Source organism: Xyrauchen texanus, chromosome 38, assembly GCF_025860055.1.
Source record: "Xyrauchen texanus isolate HMW12.3.18 chromosome 38, RBS_HiC_50CHRs, whole genome shotgun sequence".
Taxonomy (NCBI): Eukaryota; Metazoa; Chordata; class Actinopteri; order Cypriniformes; family Catostomidae; genus Xyrauchen; species Xyrauchen texanus.
This window is the reverse complement of record NC_068313.1, coordinates 12,515,096-12,533,506: the sequence shown is the minus strand read 5'-3', so window position 1 is coordinate 12,533,506 and position 18,411 is coordinate 12,515,096. Positions and strand designations below refer to the sequence as shown.

Here is an 18,411-nt window from a genome sequence, read left to right as displayed (position 1 = left end):
GTTCAGTATGTGAAATTAATCGATTCGTGAAATGAGTGAATCATTAGACCCCTAAAAAAATTTTGCAGAAAACAATTATTAACATAATGGGGGCACTATAGCTTAAAATGTTATTGTGCCACTATGATCAACTGTGTCCACGTTATCTGTTCTTTCAAATTTGGCTATTTTGGTCATGATTTCTTCACATTTGCTTGGACCCCAATAATTGATGCTTGCCGCTATAATTATTTACATTTACATTTACATTTATGCATTTGGCAGACGCTTTATCCAAAGCGACTTACAGTGCACTTATTACAGGGACAATCCCCCCGGAGCAACCTGGAGTTAAGTGCCTTGCTCAAGGACACAATGGTGGTGGCTGTGGGGATCGAACCAGCATCCTTCTGATCACCAGATTACCAGTTATGTGCTTAGACCACTACACCACCACCACTCCAATTATATACAGTTGTGGCCAAAAATATTGACACCCTTGGTAAATATGAGCAACGGTGGCTGTGAAAAAAATCTGCTGTGTTTATCCTTTTGATATTTCATTCAAAGAAATCACAAAAATCTAACCTTTAAGTAAAACAACTGAAACAGGGGAAATATCTCATTATTAAATAAATATTTTTCTCCAAAACGCATCGAGTCTTCTCTTATAATGCCTAATGAGGTTGGAGAACACCTGGCAAGGGCTCCGAGACCATTCCTCCATACAGAATCTCAAATTCAGAGGTCCATGTTGGTGGACTCTCCTCTTCAGTTCACCCCACAAGTTTCTATGGGGTTCAGGTCAGGGGACTGGGATGGCCATGGCAGAACCTTGATTTTGTGGTCAGTATTTGTTTTGGATCATTGTCCTGCTGGAAGATCCAACCATGGCCCATTGTAAGCATTCTGGCAGAGGAGGCCAAGTTTAGATTTTTTATGTGTTGGTATTTGATAGAGTCTGTGATGCCATGTATCCGAACAAGATGTCCAGGACCTCTGGCAGAAAAATAGCCCCACAACATTAAAGCAGCACATTTTACTGTGGGCATTGGGTGGTACTTCATCTCTGTGTGCACCAAACCCATCACTGGTGTTTGCTGCCAAAAATCCCTTTTTTTTTTGGGTTCCAACAGACCATAGAACCCAGTCACATTTGATGTTCCAGAGGATGTCTGGCAAACTGAAGACGCTTGAGTTTGTTGGATGAGAGCAGAGGCTTTTTTTTCTTGAAACCATCCCAAGCAACTTGTGGTGATGTAGGTGATGTCTGATATTTTTTTGAGACTTTCTGACCCCAAGACCCAACTAATTTCTGCAATTCTCCTGCTGTGATCCATGCAGATTCTTTGGCCACTTGAACCATCCTCCTCACTGTGCGTGGAGAATTTGACACATCCTTTTCCAGGCCGATTCTTAAGATCTCCAATTGATTGGAACTTGTTAATTATTGCCCTGATGACGTAAATGGGCATTTTCAATGCTTTGGCTATTTTCTTATAGCCACTTTCCATTCTGTGAAGCTCAAAAACCTTTTGCAGAAAATCAGAACTTTATTCTTTAGTCTAACCCACTGTGATTGATAATTAAGGGAATTTGGCCTGTGCGTCACCTCATACCTCTACTACTGGGAAACATTAAGTCATGGCAGAACAATTTCATGTTGCTAATCACCCAGGTGCACTAAAAATGTTTTACTCATTACAATTTCTAGGGGTGCCAATAATTGTGGCCAATGCATTTGAGAAAAATATTTATTTTGTAATGAGAGATTTCCCCTTTTTCAATTGTTTTACTTCAATTAAAGGTTAGAATTTTGTTAATTATTTAAATGAAAGATCAAAATGATAAACAAAGCAAATTTGTTTCACAGACTTCTTTGCTCATATTTACCAAGGGTGGCAATATTTTTGGCCACATATATATATAGTAATTCTGTTTGGTACCGCAGCTCTCAAATCTCATTTGCATACGTTCAAATATGATTCTAGCTATTATAGAGCACAAAATGTTCAGAGTATAATTATTTACATTTCAGCTTTTCAATCACACAAAGCTGACAAAGTGCACCAGTCATACACTTTTGGGTACTGATACCCTACCCAACAGATACTGTGGACACAGTTGATCATAGTTGCACAATAACATTTTAAGATATAGTGCCCCAATTATGTATCTAATTTTTTCTGCACATTTTCTTTTTAGGGGTGTAATGATTCACACATATCATGATTCAGATCAGTTCACGTATTGAACTCACTGTTAAGTTCACTAATTTGATGGTGCTTTTTGTCCTTTTTGAGCTTGACAGCCTCCCTCCCATATCACTGTAAGGAAATGACCATCTGGGATATCCCGTTAAACATCTTTTGTGTTCCACAGAAGCAAGTCAGTCATTTTTAGCTTGAACTATCCCTTTAATACAAATATTCAATACACACAGTACACAACTGGGTTCCCTTTTCAGAAGTGTCTCTTCTACAGCAGCTAATTTGACACTGAGAATACTATTCACTTTGTTCAAGTGGTGAGTAAAGGCTGGTGTTTGGCAGATTCGATCAAGGCTTTTTATAAAGGAGGTGCTACTGTAACTGCTTTGAGCGATCCATTGTGACTGCGTGGTTGGGGGTCAAATGGCTTTGCTGGTGTATTTACAGTTCAAACAGTGCACGGTGGGAAAATAAGTGGTGTTATTACTTGCCTTGGATATCCCTCAAAATTGCTACAAGCTCTTGAGACACACACACACACACACACACACACACACACACACACACACACACACACACACACACACACACACACACACACACACACACACACACACACACACACACACACCTGTTTTGTTGTCCAGGTAGCGGATGGTGCGATTCTCATGGGCTGTGATGGAAATAGGTTGAGAAGGATGGCTGACAACACGGTTAATCAGCTCGCTGCCTAGAAGGGGCAGAAAATACAATAACAATATATCACTTTACATCATCACACAAGGCTTTGTTCACACTGCAGAGGAAATTTGATTTTTTTCAGTTCGAGGCACTATTGCAAGCCCACCCTCATTGGTTGTCACGTCGCAAACTTGCGTAGGTTCACCTCATCCACTTGTTCAGATCAAGCCATTTACAAATTGTGTGAGCAATAATAAAAGTGATGCTAGCCTTAAACACAGCTACTTACTAGAAATCATTATAGTACCAATGTGGACTGAAAATGGCTTGAACAAAAGGAGCATTTTGCTGGAAACCAATTTCTGTATAAACTGGTGTTTACCATCCTTAGCCTGGGTCTCCAAGACCATGATGCTTTGCTCTGTGTTGAGGTCATAAAGCAGAGTCTCGCCCCCATCGAAGGACACCACGACCTGAGACGGGTCAGTGTTTACAAAGGCAACCGAGGTAGGAGTGCCATGTTCTGAGAAAATGAGAGTTAGATACACAAATATTTAGTATTAAGTCATTCATTACATATCTCAAAATAGTTTCCCATAATATTAAACACGGTCCAAACACACACAGCCAAATTCTCTCTCATCCCACCTTTCTCCTTGTTGAAGACAGACACACATGGAGAGGAACTGTAGGGGTCCCAGATCCGCACAGTGCCGTCAGCTGAGCACGAGGCCAAACGCTTCAGGCTGGAGGAGTAGGCCAAACCCCAGACTGCATCCTCATGCCCGGACAATGCGCTGCTTTCTACACCTGGATCTGCAGGTACACACACACACAAACACATTCACTTACAGTCTAAATTCTCTTGTGTTGGCTTATTCATTTGAAGACAGAGCGGCCTCTAGTGGATTGTCATAAAAAGTGTAAGCTCCCAACACTGTTTTGACACATCTTCAGATTTAACACTGCAAAAAGAATCATCATTTAATAAATCCTTATTTTTGCATTGATTGATAAACCTCCTTAAAACAAGACACTTTCCTTGAGAAACAATATTACAAGGTATTGAGTCTTGTTTTAACAAGGCTCAGTTGGTAGAGCAGGTTGGCCACTAATCGCAGGGTTGGTGGTTCGAATCCCAGCCCACACGACTCCACATGCCGAAGTGTCCTTGGACAAGACACTGAACCCCAAGTTGCTCCCAATGGCATGCTAGCGCCTTGCATGGCAGCTCTACCACCATCGGTGTATGAATGTGTGTCACAGTGTAAAGTGCTTTGAATACTGTTAAGGTTAAAAAGGCGCTATATAAGTGCAGGCCATCTTGTTTAAACATAAATATCAGATACAATTTTGTTTGATTCATGTTAAAAACAAGAAAAAAAACTTTTGCCAATGGAAAACAAATAAATTACAAATAAATTCTAAGGGAAAATAAGTGCATTTCTGCAACCCTGATGGCAATTTTTGTTTTAAGCATTAATGTCACTACATTTTGTTTGGTTACTCTTAAAACAATATTTTAAATCTTGTCATTTTGTTTTTTACTGAAAACTAAATACTAATTAAATGCTGATTAATAAGATGTTTTTGCAGTGAACGCACTAAATGCACGTCATTTTACAGAAATGGCTTGACACCTCAATAAGCAGTCAATGTACATTATTGTATAATAGAGTTTCCGTTTATTCCGGGAAAAAAAATGTTGCACCAGTCGACACAAAACAGAATAAGAAACAGACACACATCCTCTCTTGTAAGATGAAGCAGGCTCAATGTAATCAATCATTGAGCGTTTCTCTGTAGATGTTCCTCATGTTTTGTGCATATACCGTGAGTGTGTTAAAGTTCATGACAAGAAGCACTGTTGATCCGCCGGTCTCCTTGATTCATCCCAACCTTCAATTACATCAGAGATGGCAGGAAAAGCATGAAGGTACATTTACCTGACATCTCAGAAGAGAAGCGGTGTCATTTATGTGAATGTGTTTATGTAGCGTGTTATGGTTTGACTTAATTTCATAAATTTCATTAAATAAAAAAAAAGTAAAAAATGTCAAAATATCCCACAATGCAAAATGTAAAGTTTTAATGAACTCAAATATGTATCTTCTATACAAGTTATTATTAACATAATTCATTGACAGTAACTATAAAATTCACAAATTAATATTAAACATAGCCTAAATGTATTAAAATACACTGAACTAAGAATATTTTAAGAGGAAAATGGCAATACTTGCATTTATTAAGCGTGATAACTAAAATAAAGTTTTTAAACAGTAGGCTACCTGCTCATATTATTTGGAGTCCGCCATATGCGTTTTGCGGTATTAATGTTAACGATTAACTGATCTTTAATTTCCATGACAATCTATTATGAAAATGTCTGAAAATTGGCATCCCTAGTCCACACATCATTGCGTGTCACATGGCACCAATCACACGAGACACACAGCTGACATCATTTCTGGAATGTTCAAAGGAACACTTTACGAAAACATGTGTAACAAAACAAATGCAAATCGCAAGTGATGTATTTGGTAGACTTGCCGTAGTTGTCATAAGGATCCACATTAAGATCTGGAATCTTCCAGCCACGCACAGTTCCATCCAGACCACCACTGAAGCATGACTCCCCTTCCTCCCCCATGGCCAGAGACAAAACAGCACCACTAAAAACCCCAGAACACACAAAAATACATTAAAACTGCCTCTTCAAACTTTTACAAAAAGAACAGCCGAGTACCCTGGTAAAATAATGATATCAGACAGTAATACCATAGTTTGATTAACACATTCATATACCATGATACTCTGTCATGATTTCCGGAAGTATTTTTCCCATAGGGATTTCATAAAACCTTTCATAAAAGAGTTCCGTGGCATGAACTAAACCAACCAGCTCGGAATTAATCACAAGATTGCAAGCTTGGATTTAAAAGGACAGAAGTATTTGACAATCAGACAAAATACTAAAGGTACAAGACAGTGTACTTCAAGGGCTAGTTCACCCAAAAATGAAAGATCTCTCGTCATTTACTCACCCTCCTACCATCCCAGATGTGAATTACTTTCTTTCTTCAGGAGGAAACAAATTAATATTTTTAGAAAAAATTCTCAGCTCTGTAGGTCCATACAATGCAAGTGAATGGTGATCAGACCTTTATAGCTCCAAAAATCACATCAAGGAAACAGAAGTAATTCATAAGACTCCAGTGGTTTAATCCATGTCTTCAGAAGTGATATAATAGGTGTGGGTGAGAAGATGATCAAAATGTAAATACTTTTTTACTCTAAATCTCCACTTTCACTTTTATATCAAAGTGAAAGTAAAAGTGGAGATTTAGAGTAAAAAAAGGACTTGAATATTGTTCTGTTTCTGTAGTCATATGGCTTAATTTTATGTATTCTTTATGTGATTTTTGGAGCTACAAAAAGTATGGTCACAATGCACTTGCATTGTATCGACATACAGAGCGGAGATAATCTCTAAAAATATTAATTTATGTTCTGCTGAAGACAGAAAGTCATACACATCTGGGATGGCATGAAGGTGAGTACCGTAATTTCCGGACTATTGAGCGCACCTGAATATAAGCCGCACCCACTGATTTTTACAAAAAATATGATTTTGAACATAAATAAGCCGCACCTGTCTATAAGCCGCAGGTGCCACCGGTACATTGAAACAAATGAACTTTACGCAGGCTTTAACGAAACACGGTGTGGCAGCGGGGGCGTGGTCAAGCGCCCGTCCGGGAGAGAAAAGCGGTAAGGGCGCTTACACCTGAGCTAAATTATGTCTTAACACCTGTGTCTAATTTCAGTAAGCATGGGGAGAGCGGCATAAAATGCAGCAGCCACAGAGCTGAGAGAGTGACACACGTCAGTCTAGTGTTGGCGCATAGAAGAATTGAGAAACTTTATAAAACTGATTGTAAACATTGCTGTGGCCATTAAAAGCCTTACCTGGAACGTCAAGTGCCCTGCTGAAAACTGTCACACTGGTGCCCGTGTGACAGTTTTCCCAAGAAGGACACGTGAAGCAGGGCACTTGAAATTAGACACCGGTGTTAGACATAATTTAGCGCAGGTTTAAGCGCCCTTACAGCTTTTCTCTCCCGGACGGGCGCTTGACCACGCCCCCGCTGCCACACACGGCTTGTAATAAAACATTTGCAGTAAACAGTAGCCTACCAAGTCATTGGTCACTATCTTCCTCGTCCTGTGCACTGAAACCACTGAAGTCATCTCCTTCGGTGTCGGAGTTGAATAGCCTCAGAATAGCCTCAGCTTTAGTTTAGAGTCAATTCCTCACGCTGCTGTTTCCAGCGTCTTATCATCGACTCATTAAGACCAAGCTCCCGTGCAGCAGCCAGATCAATCGCCTTCAACTTGAAAGCAGCATCATATGCGTTTCTCCGTGTCTTTGCCATGGTGAGGGTGACAAAATTACTACCGTAATCAGAATGATGGGAAGTTTGAGCGCTTCGATTTAATCTAAACAGTAAACAAAAAAGTTGTTTGACCTTAACCCGCTCGGCAATTTCATTGGTCTAATGAAAGCTTCACGCCGCCAAAAACTGAGCACGTCACAGAATGTTTTTTTTTTTTTTAATAAAATTTGAAAGCGGAAAAATCCATATATTAGCCGCGTCATTGTATAAGCCGCGAGGTTCAAAGCGTGGGAAAAAAGTTGCGGCTTATAGTCCGGAAATTACGGTAAATGATGACAGAATTTTCATTTTTGGGTGAACTATTCCTTTAACATATTTAATGAGCGAATAAACTACAAGCTCATTATTTCATTTTCAATTGGACCTCAAAACAAACTAGTCCCACTTACTTGTGTGCTCTGAATGTATAAATGGGCTCAACGTCCAGCGCTGCATTTCTGAAACAGCAGAAACCAGATAGGGGTCCATGTTAACAAGGCAAGAAAGAGAACTTGGTGAATAATTCATGCACCAATATTTCTAAGTATACTTTCGCAACACGCCTACACAAAAACAATGATAAAGACATCCTGGGAACACAATCCAATATACATGTAGATCTTTTCAGTATTATTTCTGTGTTTTTTCCTGGTTCTGGAGGAAAGAACAACACTTGGAATGTGGCTCGTACTTTTTGGAGTGCATGGCCTTGTTGAGGTTCCACAGCTTGAGCGTCCCGTCCTCAGATGCAGACAGCAGCACGGCCTGACTGGGGTGAAAGGTCAATGCTCGGATGGCGTCGAAGTGGCTTCTCAGGGTGAAGCGAGGGTTCCATGTCTTCTTGAACTCCTCTCGACTCTCCTGCAACTGAGAAGAGGAACAAAAGGAGTCAAATTAGTAGTGCCCAGCACAGTGTGGTCTACTATATACACTACACATTTTGACAAATGTAACCGGCCATCCAAGAATTCAATGCATACAAAAATGAATACACTTATGCACAGTATACATACTATATACTACAGAAAGAGTAAAAGTAATATGATAGCTAAAGCACACATTTCTAATGCACAAACAAACTTAAACAGTAGTTGGGCAGGAAAGACTACCGGTACTTATAACACTAACGTCAATGGTTAGGTCATTGTCATTGGCAACAGTAAGGTCAGCCAGCTCTCCAAGGTTCATATCCCCTCCTCCGACTGCATCTAGTATGAAGACATCAGACGAGAAGCCTAGAGCGCCCCCTAGAGGACAGATATACCCACTATTAGAACAGCAACTAGACACTAGAGCAATTACTCTTCCTTTTCACACTGAAATTGTTATATTTAGCACAGATATACAGTAATATAAGGCATATGAGGACAGAAGTACACTATTATCTTGGATGAGCACTCTCACACGTCAAAGTTTTCCACTGAACAGCTCTCAGTGCTAAGTTCTTTGTGACCTTTCATAATAAAAATGGCTCAGATTGGGTTACAGCTATCCATTAAGAGGAAATTACCCTCACTGGAGCGCGCCTGGCCTGGGATGGAAGGCGGTGGAGTGGGTTTGGGGGGATAATCCGACATAATGCCCTGCAACTTGTTCCGGCGGTTCTCTGAACCTGAGCAGAGGATGAGAGGAGTAAAGAAATCAGCCGACAGATCTCAAAATCGGCCACTGCATGTCGTTCACCCTGTGCTCTGATTACAAGTTTGGAAGAGGTCCAGAAATTGTCAGGGAAACAGACAAGCACGTAGCATCGTTATAACCAAACGGCAGCCCCGTCAAGAGATTTTATCGACAGGAAGTTTCAAACAAAAGCAAATTAAAAGTAAACAATGAGTGGTCACAGTATGACGATAAAGGGAATCTCTCACAAACATTGACAAAATACACCATGAGAGAGAACTTGCACAGTAATTTACAAAATTCTTAAAGGGATAGTTCATCCAAAAATGTTTATTCTCTCATCATTTACTCACCCTCATGTCATCCCAGATGTGTATGACCTTTTCTTCTGCTGAACGCAAATTCATGTTTTTAAGAGAATATATCAGCTCTGTAGGTCCTTACAATGCAAGTGAATGGTGACCAGAACTCAGAAGGACCAAAAACGTGGTTCGTACAGATAATTTAAAGTGAAATTCAAGGACTTTCACTGACTTATCAAGCACATTTGTACATTTAAAATAAAAAAATACATATTATATTTATTCAGTTAAAATTAAGATACTCGACCAAAGGCAATTAAACTGTTGCATCACCTGGTGCCCCATTGGATGTGATTAATCTAGCCCTGTATCTTTTTTATTCAAAGAACAGGCTCACAGGAGTCATTTGTTCGCAAATAGTGACACACTGTTCGCTCTGCATGTTTCTTGATGTAAATTCAGCAACGGCGCACAAAGCTGAATAGCGCTTCCAGAAACACTGTGGGGGGAATTCACTAAACAGTTGTGGCATTTTTACGCATGGTACTCTTATTCGCTAATCGTCCGCAATCAGTGCTGAAATTGCGCTGCGTCTTCAATATTTAAATGAAGCCATAGGCATTCCTCTCTGTGCAAACAAAATTAGGCTCAATGTAACTTGCGATTCAATGAGAAAAATTGCCAGGTGCCATTTACATCTCGCCATTACAGCCAGATGAAACAGGCCGGTAAACCAAATTTAGTTTAAAAGAGATGTTTGTGTACATTTATTAACGATTAATTAAGCAGTAATTCATCAAATAATGATCAAATGATGGAGACGAGCGTTATAACCTTTCATGTATACAGATGTGCGTTGCATGTTAAAGAGATGATGTGTCTGTATCACAATAGTGGATTAAAGTAGTTCAGTCTCTCATATCAATGTGGTCAGCTGCGTCCTCTGTTGTATATAGCTCAGAATCAGGCTGCAATATCAGAATTGCATGTGCAATTTGCGTTCAGCATAGATTTTGTGGGTGCATTTGTGCTGTTGCCTGATCTGCATAATTCCTTTAGGGAATGGGGCGCTAAACCTGCACAGAGAGCTTATGCTAATTAATAGCACATTTACCAGGTGCAGTTCATCCTTAGTGAATTTCCCGTTTGGGAACTGTTAACGGAAATCGAAAGTTATGAAATTCCTCTGGTTTATTTTTGGGAACCGGTTCTGAATGAGAAGCATACAACAAACAAAAAGAGGTATGCAATAACATATTCATCAAATAAATTCTTTATTATATGGTTCATGAAATAAACCGAGTCTGTCTGTGAGAGTGAGAAGTGGGAGATGGGGGATGTGGTGTTCGGTTTTAGCAGTGGGGTCTTTCTGTAACAGGATTGTATTTGTGGTTTCCCAAAAATAAATAAATAAATTCAAGTTATTAAAATTGGTGCTATTTTTAAGGTTTTCATTAAAAAAAGCCAAATTCAAGTACTTCAAGCACTTTAAGCACCTTGTACGAACCCTGGCAAAAATCACGTAAAGGAAAGTAGTCCATATGAATCCAGTGGTTAAATCCAGATGTTCTGTAACAATATGATAGGTGTGGGTGAGAAATATTACAATATTTAAGCCCTTTACTAATCTCCAACTTTGACCAGCCCCGACCAGTATGTGGCTGAATGTGACAGTTAAAGTAGAGATTTAGAGAGAAAAAAGGACTTAAATATTGATCTGTTTTTCACCCACACCTATTATATTGCTTCTGAAGACATAGATTAAACCACTGGAGTGTTATGGATCACTTTTATGCTGCATATTGGGTCTTCAAAGTTCTGGTCACCATTCACTTCCATTATATGGACCTACAGAGCTGAAATATTCTTTTAAAACTCTGTGTTATGTAGAAGAAAGAAAGTCATACACATCTGGGATGGCATGAGGGTGAGAAAATGATGAGAGAATTCGAATGTTTGGATGAACTATCCCTTTAATTTAAAAGGTGCACTAAACGTATAACTCATTAAAAAAGCTTTTTCACAAATGAATTAAAAGTATTAAAAATATATATGTTTAAAGGGGTCATGACATGCCTTTTTAATATGTTCCTTGAGGTTAACGTTTAGTATTAATAAAGTTTTTTTTACACAAAACAGTCATATATTTGTAAAACATGAACATTTTCCACCCTCATTCTGACCCTTGGCCTGAAACACTTGGTTTTGGTGCTGCTTCTCCTTTAGGACTTGACAGTAAACACCCACTGTTATGATTGGCTCTCTGCTCTTGACTGAACTGCTCACTGCTACTGGGCAGGGCTATGGAAGTGATAAGGTATAGTAGGCAATGATGTGTTGCGGAGGTGGTCAGATGCAAATGTCTACCACAGTGTGACATCACAGCGTGGAGAAAGAATAGAACGAGTCTTTTTGGCAGCTTTATTTCAACAAATGCTTTTTTCACAGTGGAGAGGAAGTTTTGAGTTCTGAAACTTACAGTATGTTTTTCTAGTACAATGATCTCTTATATGCTAAAACATCATGGAAAATTGTATTCCTCATGTCATGACCCCTTTAAAATTATGTACAGCACACTCCCATAAGATAATTTTACATGACCAACCAATTCTGCTCGCTTTGTCACAATAAAGACAATTTCCCGGCTGACTGCAAATAACGCATTTCTTCAAATGCTTTTGTATCATGCTGCATCCACACTACTAGATGTCAGTGTAAGTCGATGATAACTGCCATATGGGACAACATCACAAGAAAAAACGACTGCGTGCACTTTTAATACTTTTAAAAATAACCGTTTGTGCCATAAGGCCCTCCATACCCAATTCACGTCCGTCTCCAGAGATACGGGCCTCTCCGGCCCCTTCTCCCTCCTCTCCCGAGGCCAAGAAATCAAACTCGCCTAGAGCGTCCTCAGAATCATCTTCATCATCATCATCCTCAGGGTCAAGATCTGTGGTCATTGGCTCTCCACCCATCTGCATGCATACAGACAACAACATCAGTAAACTGAACACCATTTTCAATAGTGTGACTGTAGCTCTGCATTGTGACAAAAACCTGTTCACTTCATTTCAAATGGTATTTTGCACGCAGCTTTATGCAATAAACAATAACATATACACTCACAAGCCACTTTATTAGGTACACCTCTACATCTATTTATTCATGCAATTACACTGCTGCCACATGATTGGCTGATTAGATAATGTATATAATCAGGCAGATATGTGTCAGGAGCTTCAATTAATGTTCACATCAACCATTAGAATGGGGAAAAAAAACATTCTCAGTGATTTAACCGTGGCATGATTGTTGGTGCTGATGGGCTGTTTTGAGTATTTCTGTAACTGCTGATCTCCTGGGATTTTCATGCACAACAGTCTCTAGAATTCTAGTCTCTAGAATTTACTCCAAATGGTGCGTAAAACAAAAAACGACCATCGAGCGGCAGTTCTGTTGGTAAAAACGCCTTGTTTATGGCAGAGGTCAACAGAGAATGGCCAGACTTGTTCGAGCTGACAGAAAGGCTACAGTAACTCAGATAAACCCGCTGTACAATTGTAGTGAGCAGAATAACATCTCAGAATGCACAACATGTCGAACATTGAAGCGGATGGGCTACAACAGCAGAACAACACAATGTTTTTCCAATCATTTACTGTCCAGTTTTGGTGAGCCTGTGCCCACTGCAGCCTCAGTTCCCTGTTCTAGGCTGACAGTAGTGGTACCCGGAGGGGTCTTCTGCAGCTGTAGCCCATCCACCTCAATGTTCAACATGTTGTACATTCAGAAATGCTTTTCTAAATAGCACTGTTGTAACGTGTTTATTTGGGTTACTGTCACCTTCCTGTCAGCTTGCACCACTCTGGCCATTCTCCTTTGATCTCTGTCATTAACAAGCTGTTTTTGTCCACAGAACTGCCGCTCGCTGGAGGCTTTTTTTTTTCCTCGCACCATTCTCTAAACACTCTAGAGAATGTTGTGCATGAAAATCCCAGGAGATCAGCAGTTACAGAAATATTCAAACCAGCCGTCTGGCACCAACAATCATACCACGATCGAAATCACTAAGATCAAATTTTTCCCCATTCTGATGGATGATGTGAACATTAACTGAAGCTCCTGACCCATATCTGCATGATTTTATACATTGCACTGCTGCCACACGATTCATAAATTCTTTGTAATTTTTTTATTATAATTTTTTTATGTTGAATATGTTTTTATATTATTTGGATAAATCCGTTTTTTGTTTTGAAGTTATTATACATGCCTTTCCGAATAAGGTATTCGGCTTGGGGTACATCCCTAATATACATACACACACACACATACACACACACACACACACATACATACATACATACATACATACATACATACATATATATATATATATATATATAAATAAAACTATAAACATATATAAGCAGTTTAATACTTTTTTTTTTATCTTTAACATTTTTATGCAAAAATATGAAGTGTTTGAGAACATTAAAAAGGTGTAAATCCAAAACTAATAAAGAAAATATTTAAACATTGGCATACGCAATGTATTGGACATAAATTAAATCTTACTTTGTGTTAATAATGATTTACTATTAGGACAATGCTTAATAAAGCTTGTAATACAGCCCTGACTAACTGCTCACTAAGTATTTTCATGACCAAATATAAAGTGAGAACTATAAACGCCTAATTAACATTTATTAATGATCCATTACTCTGAAAAGTTGAGATGGTTATGTGATGGCGATGGCCAAGGATGAAAAATTATTCTCAAAGTGCTCATTTATGAAACAATAAATACAATGTTTGCTACAGTAAATATATAAGAGAGTAACATATTATTTGTATGTAGCCTAATAATGCAGGAACAATAACTTATATATGATCAATTAACTGTAAACAAATGCTTTACAAATATTTGATACTGTGTGGTTGGTTACTATAAAGTGTTACATCTAAAACTTCTTTGTCTCTCCTCAACACAATTGGAAAGTTTGATTCCTTTAGTGAATTGGTTTGTTTAGATGGTTCATGCACATGAACTGGTTAATGTCTTGCCGGTCTTGCGTGGTCCCCATTCAAACTTTTTACTGTGCAAAATATCTTGTTTAAATACTGCTGTTCATAATGGCTTTCGACTAAACTGTATTTTGTTTATGTATTCAGAATACCTTTTTTGTAATGTATTTAGAGTAAATGTAACTAATACCACATAAACAGCTTCAATATAGAATGTTAGTAATGTTTGGTGAAGCTAACACATTTTCAATATGGTAGCTTGACTGTTGTTGAACTACCATAATTATGTGTAGACAAGCTGCAGTTTTAAAGTAAACTTCCACAAAAATGTATGTTGTTGCAACAAAACATGATCGGTGCATGAGGGCCTTATCTGTAAATAAACACACTGACCTTGCCCTTGGACTTCTTGTTTTTGCGGTGTCCGTCGATGCAGTCTGTAGTCATGCCTTGGAAGTCTTCCTCTTCATCACTGTCATCCTCATCATCATCATCTTCACAGCCATGGAGGAAAGGAATTTTATCTAGCACAGAGCTGCCCATCCGTTCTTTAGAACTCTCTTTCCCAGCACGCCTGAAAAACACGTTCAAAACAGAATAGAAGACAGAAATGAAGCCAAATCACACAAACTCAGCTGGCTTTTGAATACAGATTCGTTCTTCAAGTAAAACTGTATTTTGGAGTTGTCAAATTGTTTTAAGAGGTTTCTCAATTCATAAAGAACACTGCATTTGTATACTGGGCCTTATTTACACAGACAGTGTCTGTGTTTTTCTAACCGTTTAATCTGCTCTTCTATCTGGCGTACTAGTAGTGATTCTCCTCCACTGTGGGGTGGTTCTGGTTCTACCGGCGGTTCACTGGGAGGACGTCCATTAGCCTCTGGGCTGTTGCGACCCAGCAGGGAACGAACACGTTTGGAGCGCATGTCCAGGATGGTGTCAGAGTAACCCACCTCTTCCAGGTACCTGCTCATGTACACACATGTCCATATGGTTAGCTTATTTTACTAAGTAAATTTGAGTTTGCAGGCTGGATTAAAGACTAAAAAAAGCATACTTACTTGCGCAATAATTGGCGCCCTTCTTTCCAAGGCATCTGATTGGTTGGCTCAGAGTCTGTATCTGCAGGTCCATTGGGTACTGTAAGAAACAAAGAATGATGCAACTAAACCTAGAGAAAACATATAGCCAATACACGAGATTCAGCACTTGTTCTCATAAACAGGGTTCCCACACCTTTTGAACAATTAATTTCCATGACTATTTTCACAAATGATGGAAAGTTTAGACTCACTAAGAGCAATAGAGTGCAACAGTACCTACTTTTTCAGCCGTCTTGGTCCGGAAGAATTTTAACATAAATTTTTTCCATAGGGATTTCATAAATTCCTTCATAAAAGTGTTCTAAACCATGAATCAAACCAACCAGCTCAGAGGAAAATGTCTCCAATACAAACAAAGTATTTGAAAGTCGAACAAAAAGACAAAAGGTGCAAGACGGTCTACTTAAAGGTGCACTCAGTAATTTTTTTCTCATTCCATCCATCCATCCATCTTCAACCGCTTATCCGAAGTCGGGTCGCGGGGGCAGCTGCTCCAGCAGGGGCCCCCAAACTTCCCTATCCCGAGCCACATTAACCAGCTCTGACTGGGCGACCCCGAGGCGTTCCCAGGCCAGTGTGGAGATGTAATCTCTCCACCTAGTCCTGGGTCTTCCCCGAGGCCTCCTCCCAGCTGGATGTGCCTGAAACACCTCCCTAGGGAGGCGGCCAGGGGGCATCCTTACCAGATGCCCAAACCACCTCAACTGACTCCTTTCAACGCAAAGGAGCAGCGGCTCTACTCCGAGCTCCTCACGGATGACTGAGCTCCTCACCCTATCTCTAAGGGAGAAGCCCGCCACCCTTCTGAGGAAGCCCATTTCGGCCGCTTGTACTCGCGACCTAGTTCTTTGGGTCATGACCCAACATTCATGACCATAGGTGAGGGTAGGAACAAAAAAATTTTTTCTCATTAAAAAAGTTTTTTCTCCAAAAGAAATTAAGTGTAATTTTGGAACATATGTATAAAATCATTACAACTCACATGAGATGAAGTCCCCAGTCATATCAGTAACTTTACAAAAGTGGTTTTATGCTATATCCCATCATGGTGGCTGCCATGTTAGATCACACGAACAGTCAAATACTACTTGCTTAATCTTAGTATCCACTCTGCAGTTTCACTAATTTCACTCATGGATTAAATTATTCATGACTGACTGTGAATAGTACATTTCTACAATAGCATCTGCAACTGAAAACTACTGATTTTGAATAATGCTGCATCCATGACATCAATTTGTAGTTGAACCAAGAAGGCAAATTCAACATTGGTTTTCATATTGTTTTTTGAATGGTTGTTTCAAAATTACGTGTAAACGTTACGTATTACGTCTGTGGTAAACATTACTTGAAGATACTTGAATGTTTTGTTCAACAACTAAATTACACATAAATTACACAGTCATACCTCAAACATGAATTTTCAAGCCGCAGTGTTTCAAAATGAACTCTGGCGGCCAAAAGTTTGGAATAATGTACAGATTTTGCTGTTTCGAAGGAAATTGGTCATTTAATTCACCAAAGTGGCATTCAACTGATCACAAATTATAGTCAGGACATTACTGATGTAAAAAAACAGCACAATCACCATTTGAAAAAAGTAATTTCTGATCAAATCTAGACAGGAAATCAGTTGCCATTAAATCAAACACAGCTGAAAGCTATTTGGTTCATTAATTGAAGCTTAACATTGTCTTTGTGTTTGCTTTTGAGTTGCCAGTGTAAGCAATAGACTGGCATGTCTTCAGGTCAATATTAGGTCCAAAATTGCAAAAAAGAAACAGCTTTCTCATCAGTCAATCATCAAGGCTACAATGCTTGAAATTGCCAGAAAGACGCGTGGCGTAGTGGCTAAAACACAGGGCTGTTAATCAGAAGGTCGCTGGTTCGAACCCCACGGCCACCACCATTGTGTCCTTGAGCAAGGCATTTAACTCCAGGTTGCTCTGGGGGGATTGTCCCTGTAATAATTGCACTGTAAGTCGCTTTGGATAAAAGCATCTGACAAATGCATAAATGTAAATGTGGAAGATCAGATGTACAACTAAACAAGAGGATAATACATCAGAGTCACTAGTTTGAGAAATAGATGCCTCACATGTCCTCAGCTGACAGCTTCATTGAATCCTACACGCTAAAACACCAGTTTCATGTACAACAGTAAAGAGAAGACTCAGGAGGCCTTATGGGAAGAATTGCAAAGAAAAACTTTTGAAACAGAAAAACAAAAAGGTTAGAAACACAGACATTGGACAACAGATAATTGGAAAAGAGTGTTATGGATCTTAACCTCATTGAGCTTTTGTGGGATCAGCTAGACTGTAAGGTGCGAGAGAAGTGCCCAACAAGACAGCCACATCAATGGCAAGTGCTACAGGAAGTGTGGGGTGAAATGTCACACGAGTATCTGGACAAACTGACAGCTGGAATGCCAAGGATCTTTTTGATGAGAACTCTTTGAAGTAGTTTGAAAAATTGTAGTTTAAAATTGTAATAGTAATATTTTCACATTATTAATGTCCTGACTATACATTGTGATCAGTTCAATGCCACTTTTGTGAATAAAAGTACCAATTTCTGTAAAAATCTGTACATTATTCCAAACTTTTGGCTACCAGTGTATGTTCCAAACAAGTTGCAAAATTAGGACTACAACTACAACCTCAATTCCAAAAAGTGGGACAGAATGAGACATACCAATAAAAACAAAAAGGAGTGATTTGTCAATTACATTCACTCTTTGCAATATTTAAAGCACTACAACTAAACATTATTATGTTTTTCCTTGTAAATTTCCTTTTTTTTTTATTTATGTACAGTAATTTCAAATCACATGATTGCAACACGCTCCAAAAAGAGTCAAAATAACAAGGCGATGTGAAACAGGTGAGGCCATCGTGTCATAGTATATAGGGAGCCTCCAAAAACAGCCTAGTCCTTCAAGAGCAAAGATCATTCAAGACTTGAATCAATACACCAGCAAATAATCCAACGCTTTGAGAATAATGTTCCCCAAAGACATATTTGAAGGAATTTAGGGCAT

At 39.1% G+C, this 18,411-nt stretch overlaps 1 protein-coding gene across 2 annotated transcripts in view; it reads right to left on the bottom strand.

Annotated features, from left to right (window-relative positions):
* Positions 1 to 18,411, bottom strand: part of LOC127632065 (striatin-4-like) — a 46,993-nt gene that overhangs the window by 8,599 nt on the left and 19,983 nt on the right. The window contains exons 4-15 of one of the 2 annotated variants that reach the window (XM_052110541.1): positions 15,327 to 15,405; positions 15,043 to 15,231; positions 14,656 to 14,836; positions 12,053 to 12,209; positions 8,820 to 8,921; positions 8,438 to 8,556; positions 8,001 to 8,176; positions 7,720 to 7,767; positions 5,424 to 5,545; positions 3,519 to 3,686; positions 3,253 to 3,393; positions 2,821 to 2,919 (exon numbers count right to left, since the gene is read on the bottom strand). In XM_052110541.1, coding sequence (XP_051966501.1) covers positions 2,821 to 2,919; positions 3,253 to 3,393; positions 3,519 to 3,686; positions 5,424 to 5,545; positions 7,720 to 7,767; positions 8,001 to 8,176; positions 8,438 to 8,556; positions 8,820 to 8,921; positions 12,053 to 12,209; positions 14,656 to 14,836; positions 15,043 to 15,231; positions 15,327 to 15,405 — 1,581 coding nt within the window. The remainder of the gene's footprint in view (positions 1 to 2,820; positions 2,920 to 3,252; positions 3,394 to 3,518; positions 3,687 to 5,423; positions 5,546 to 7,719; positions 7,768 to 8,000; positions 8,177 to 8,437; positions 8,557 to 8,819; positions 8,922 to 12,052; positions 12,210 to 14,655; positions 14,837 to 15,042; positions 15,232 to 15,326; positions 15,406 to 18,411) is intronic. The other variant, XM_052110542.1, reaches the window with a different exon arrangement.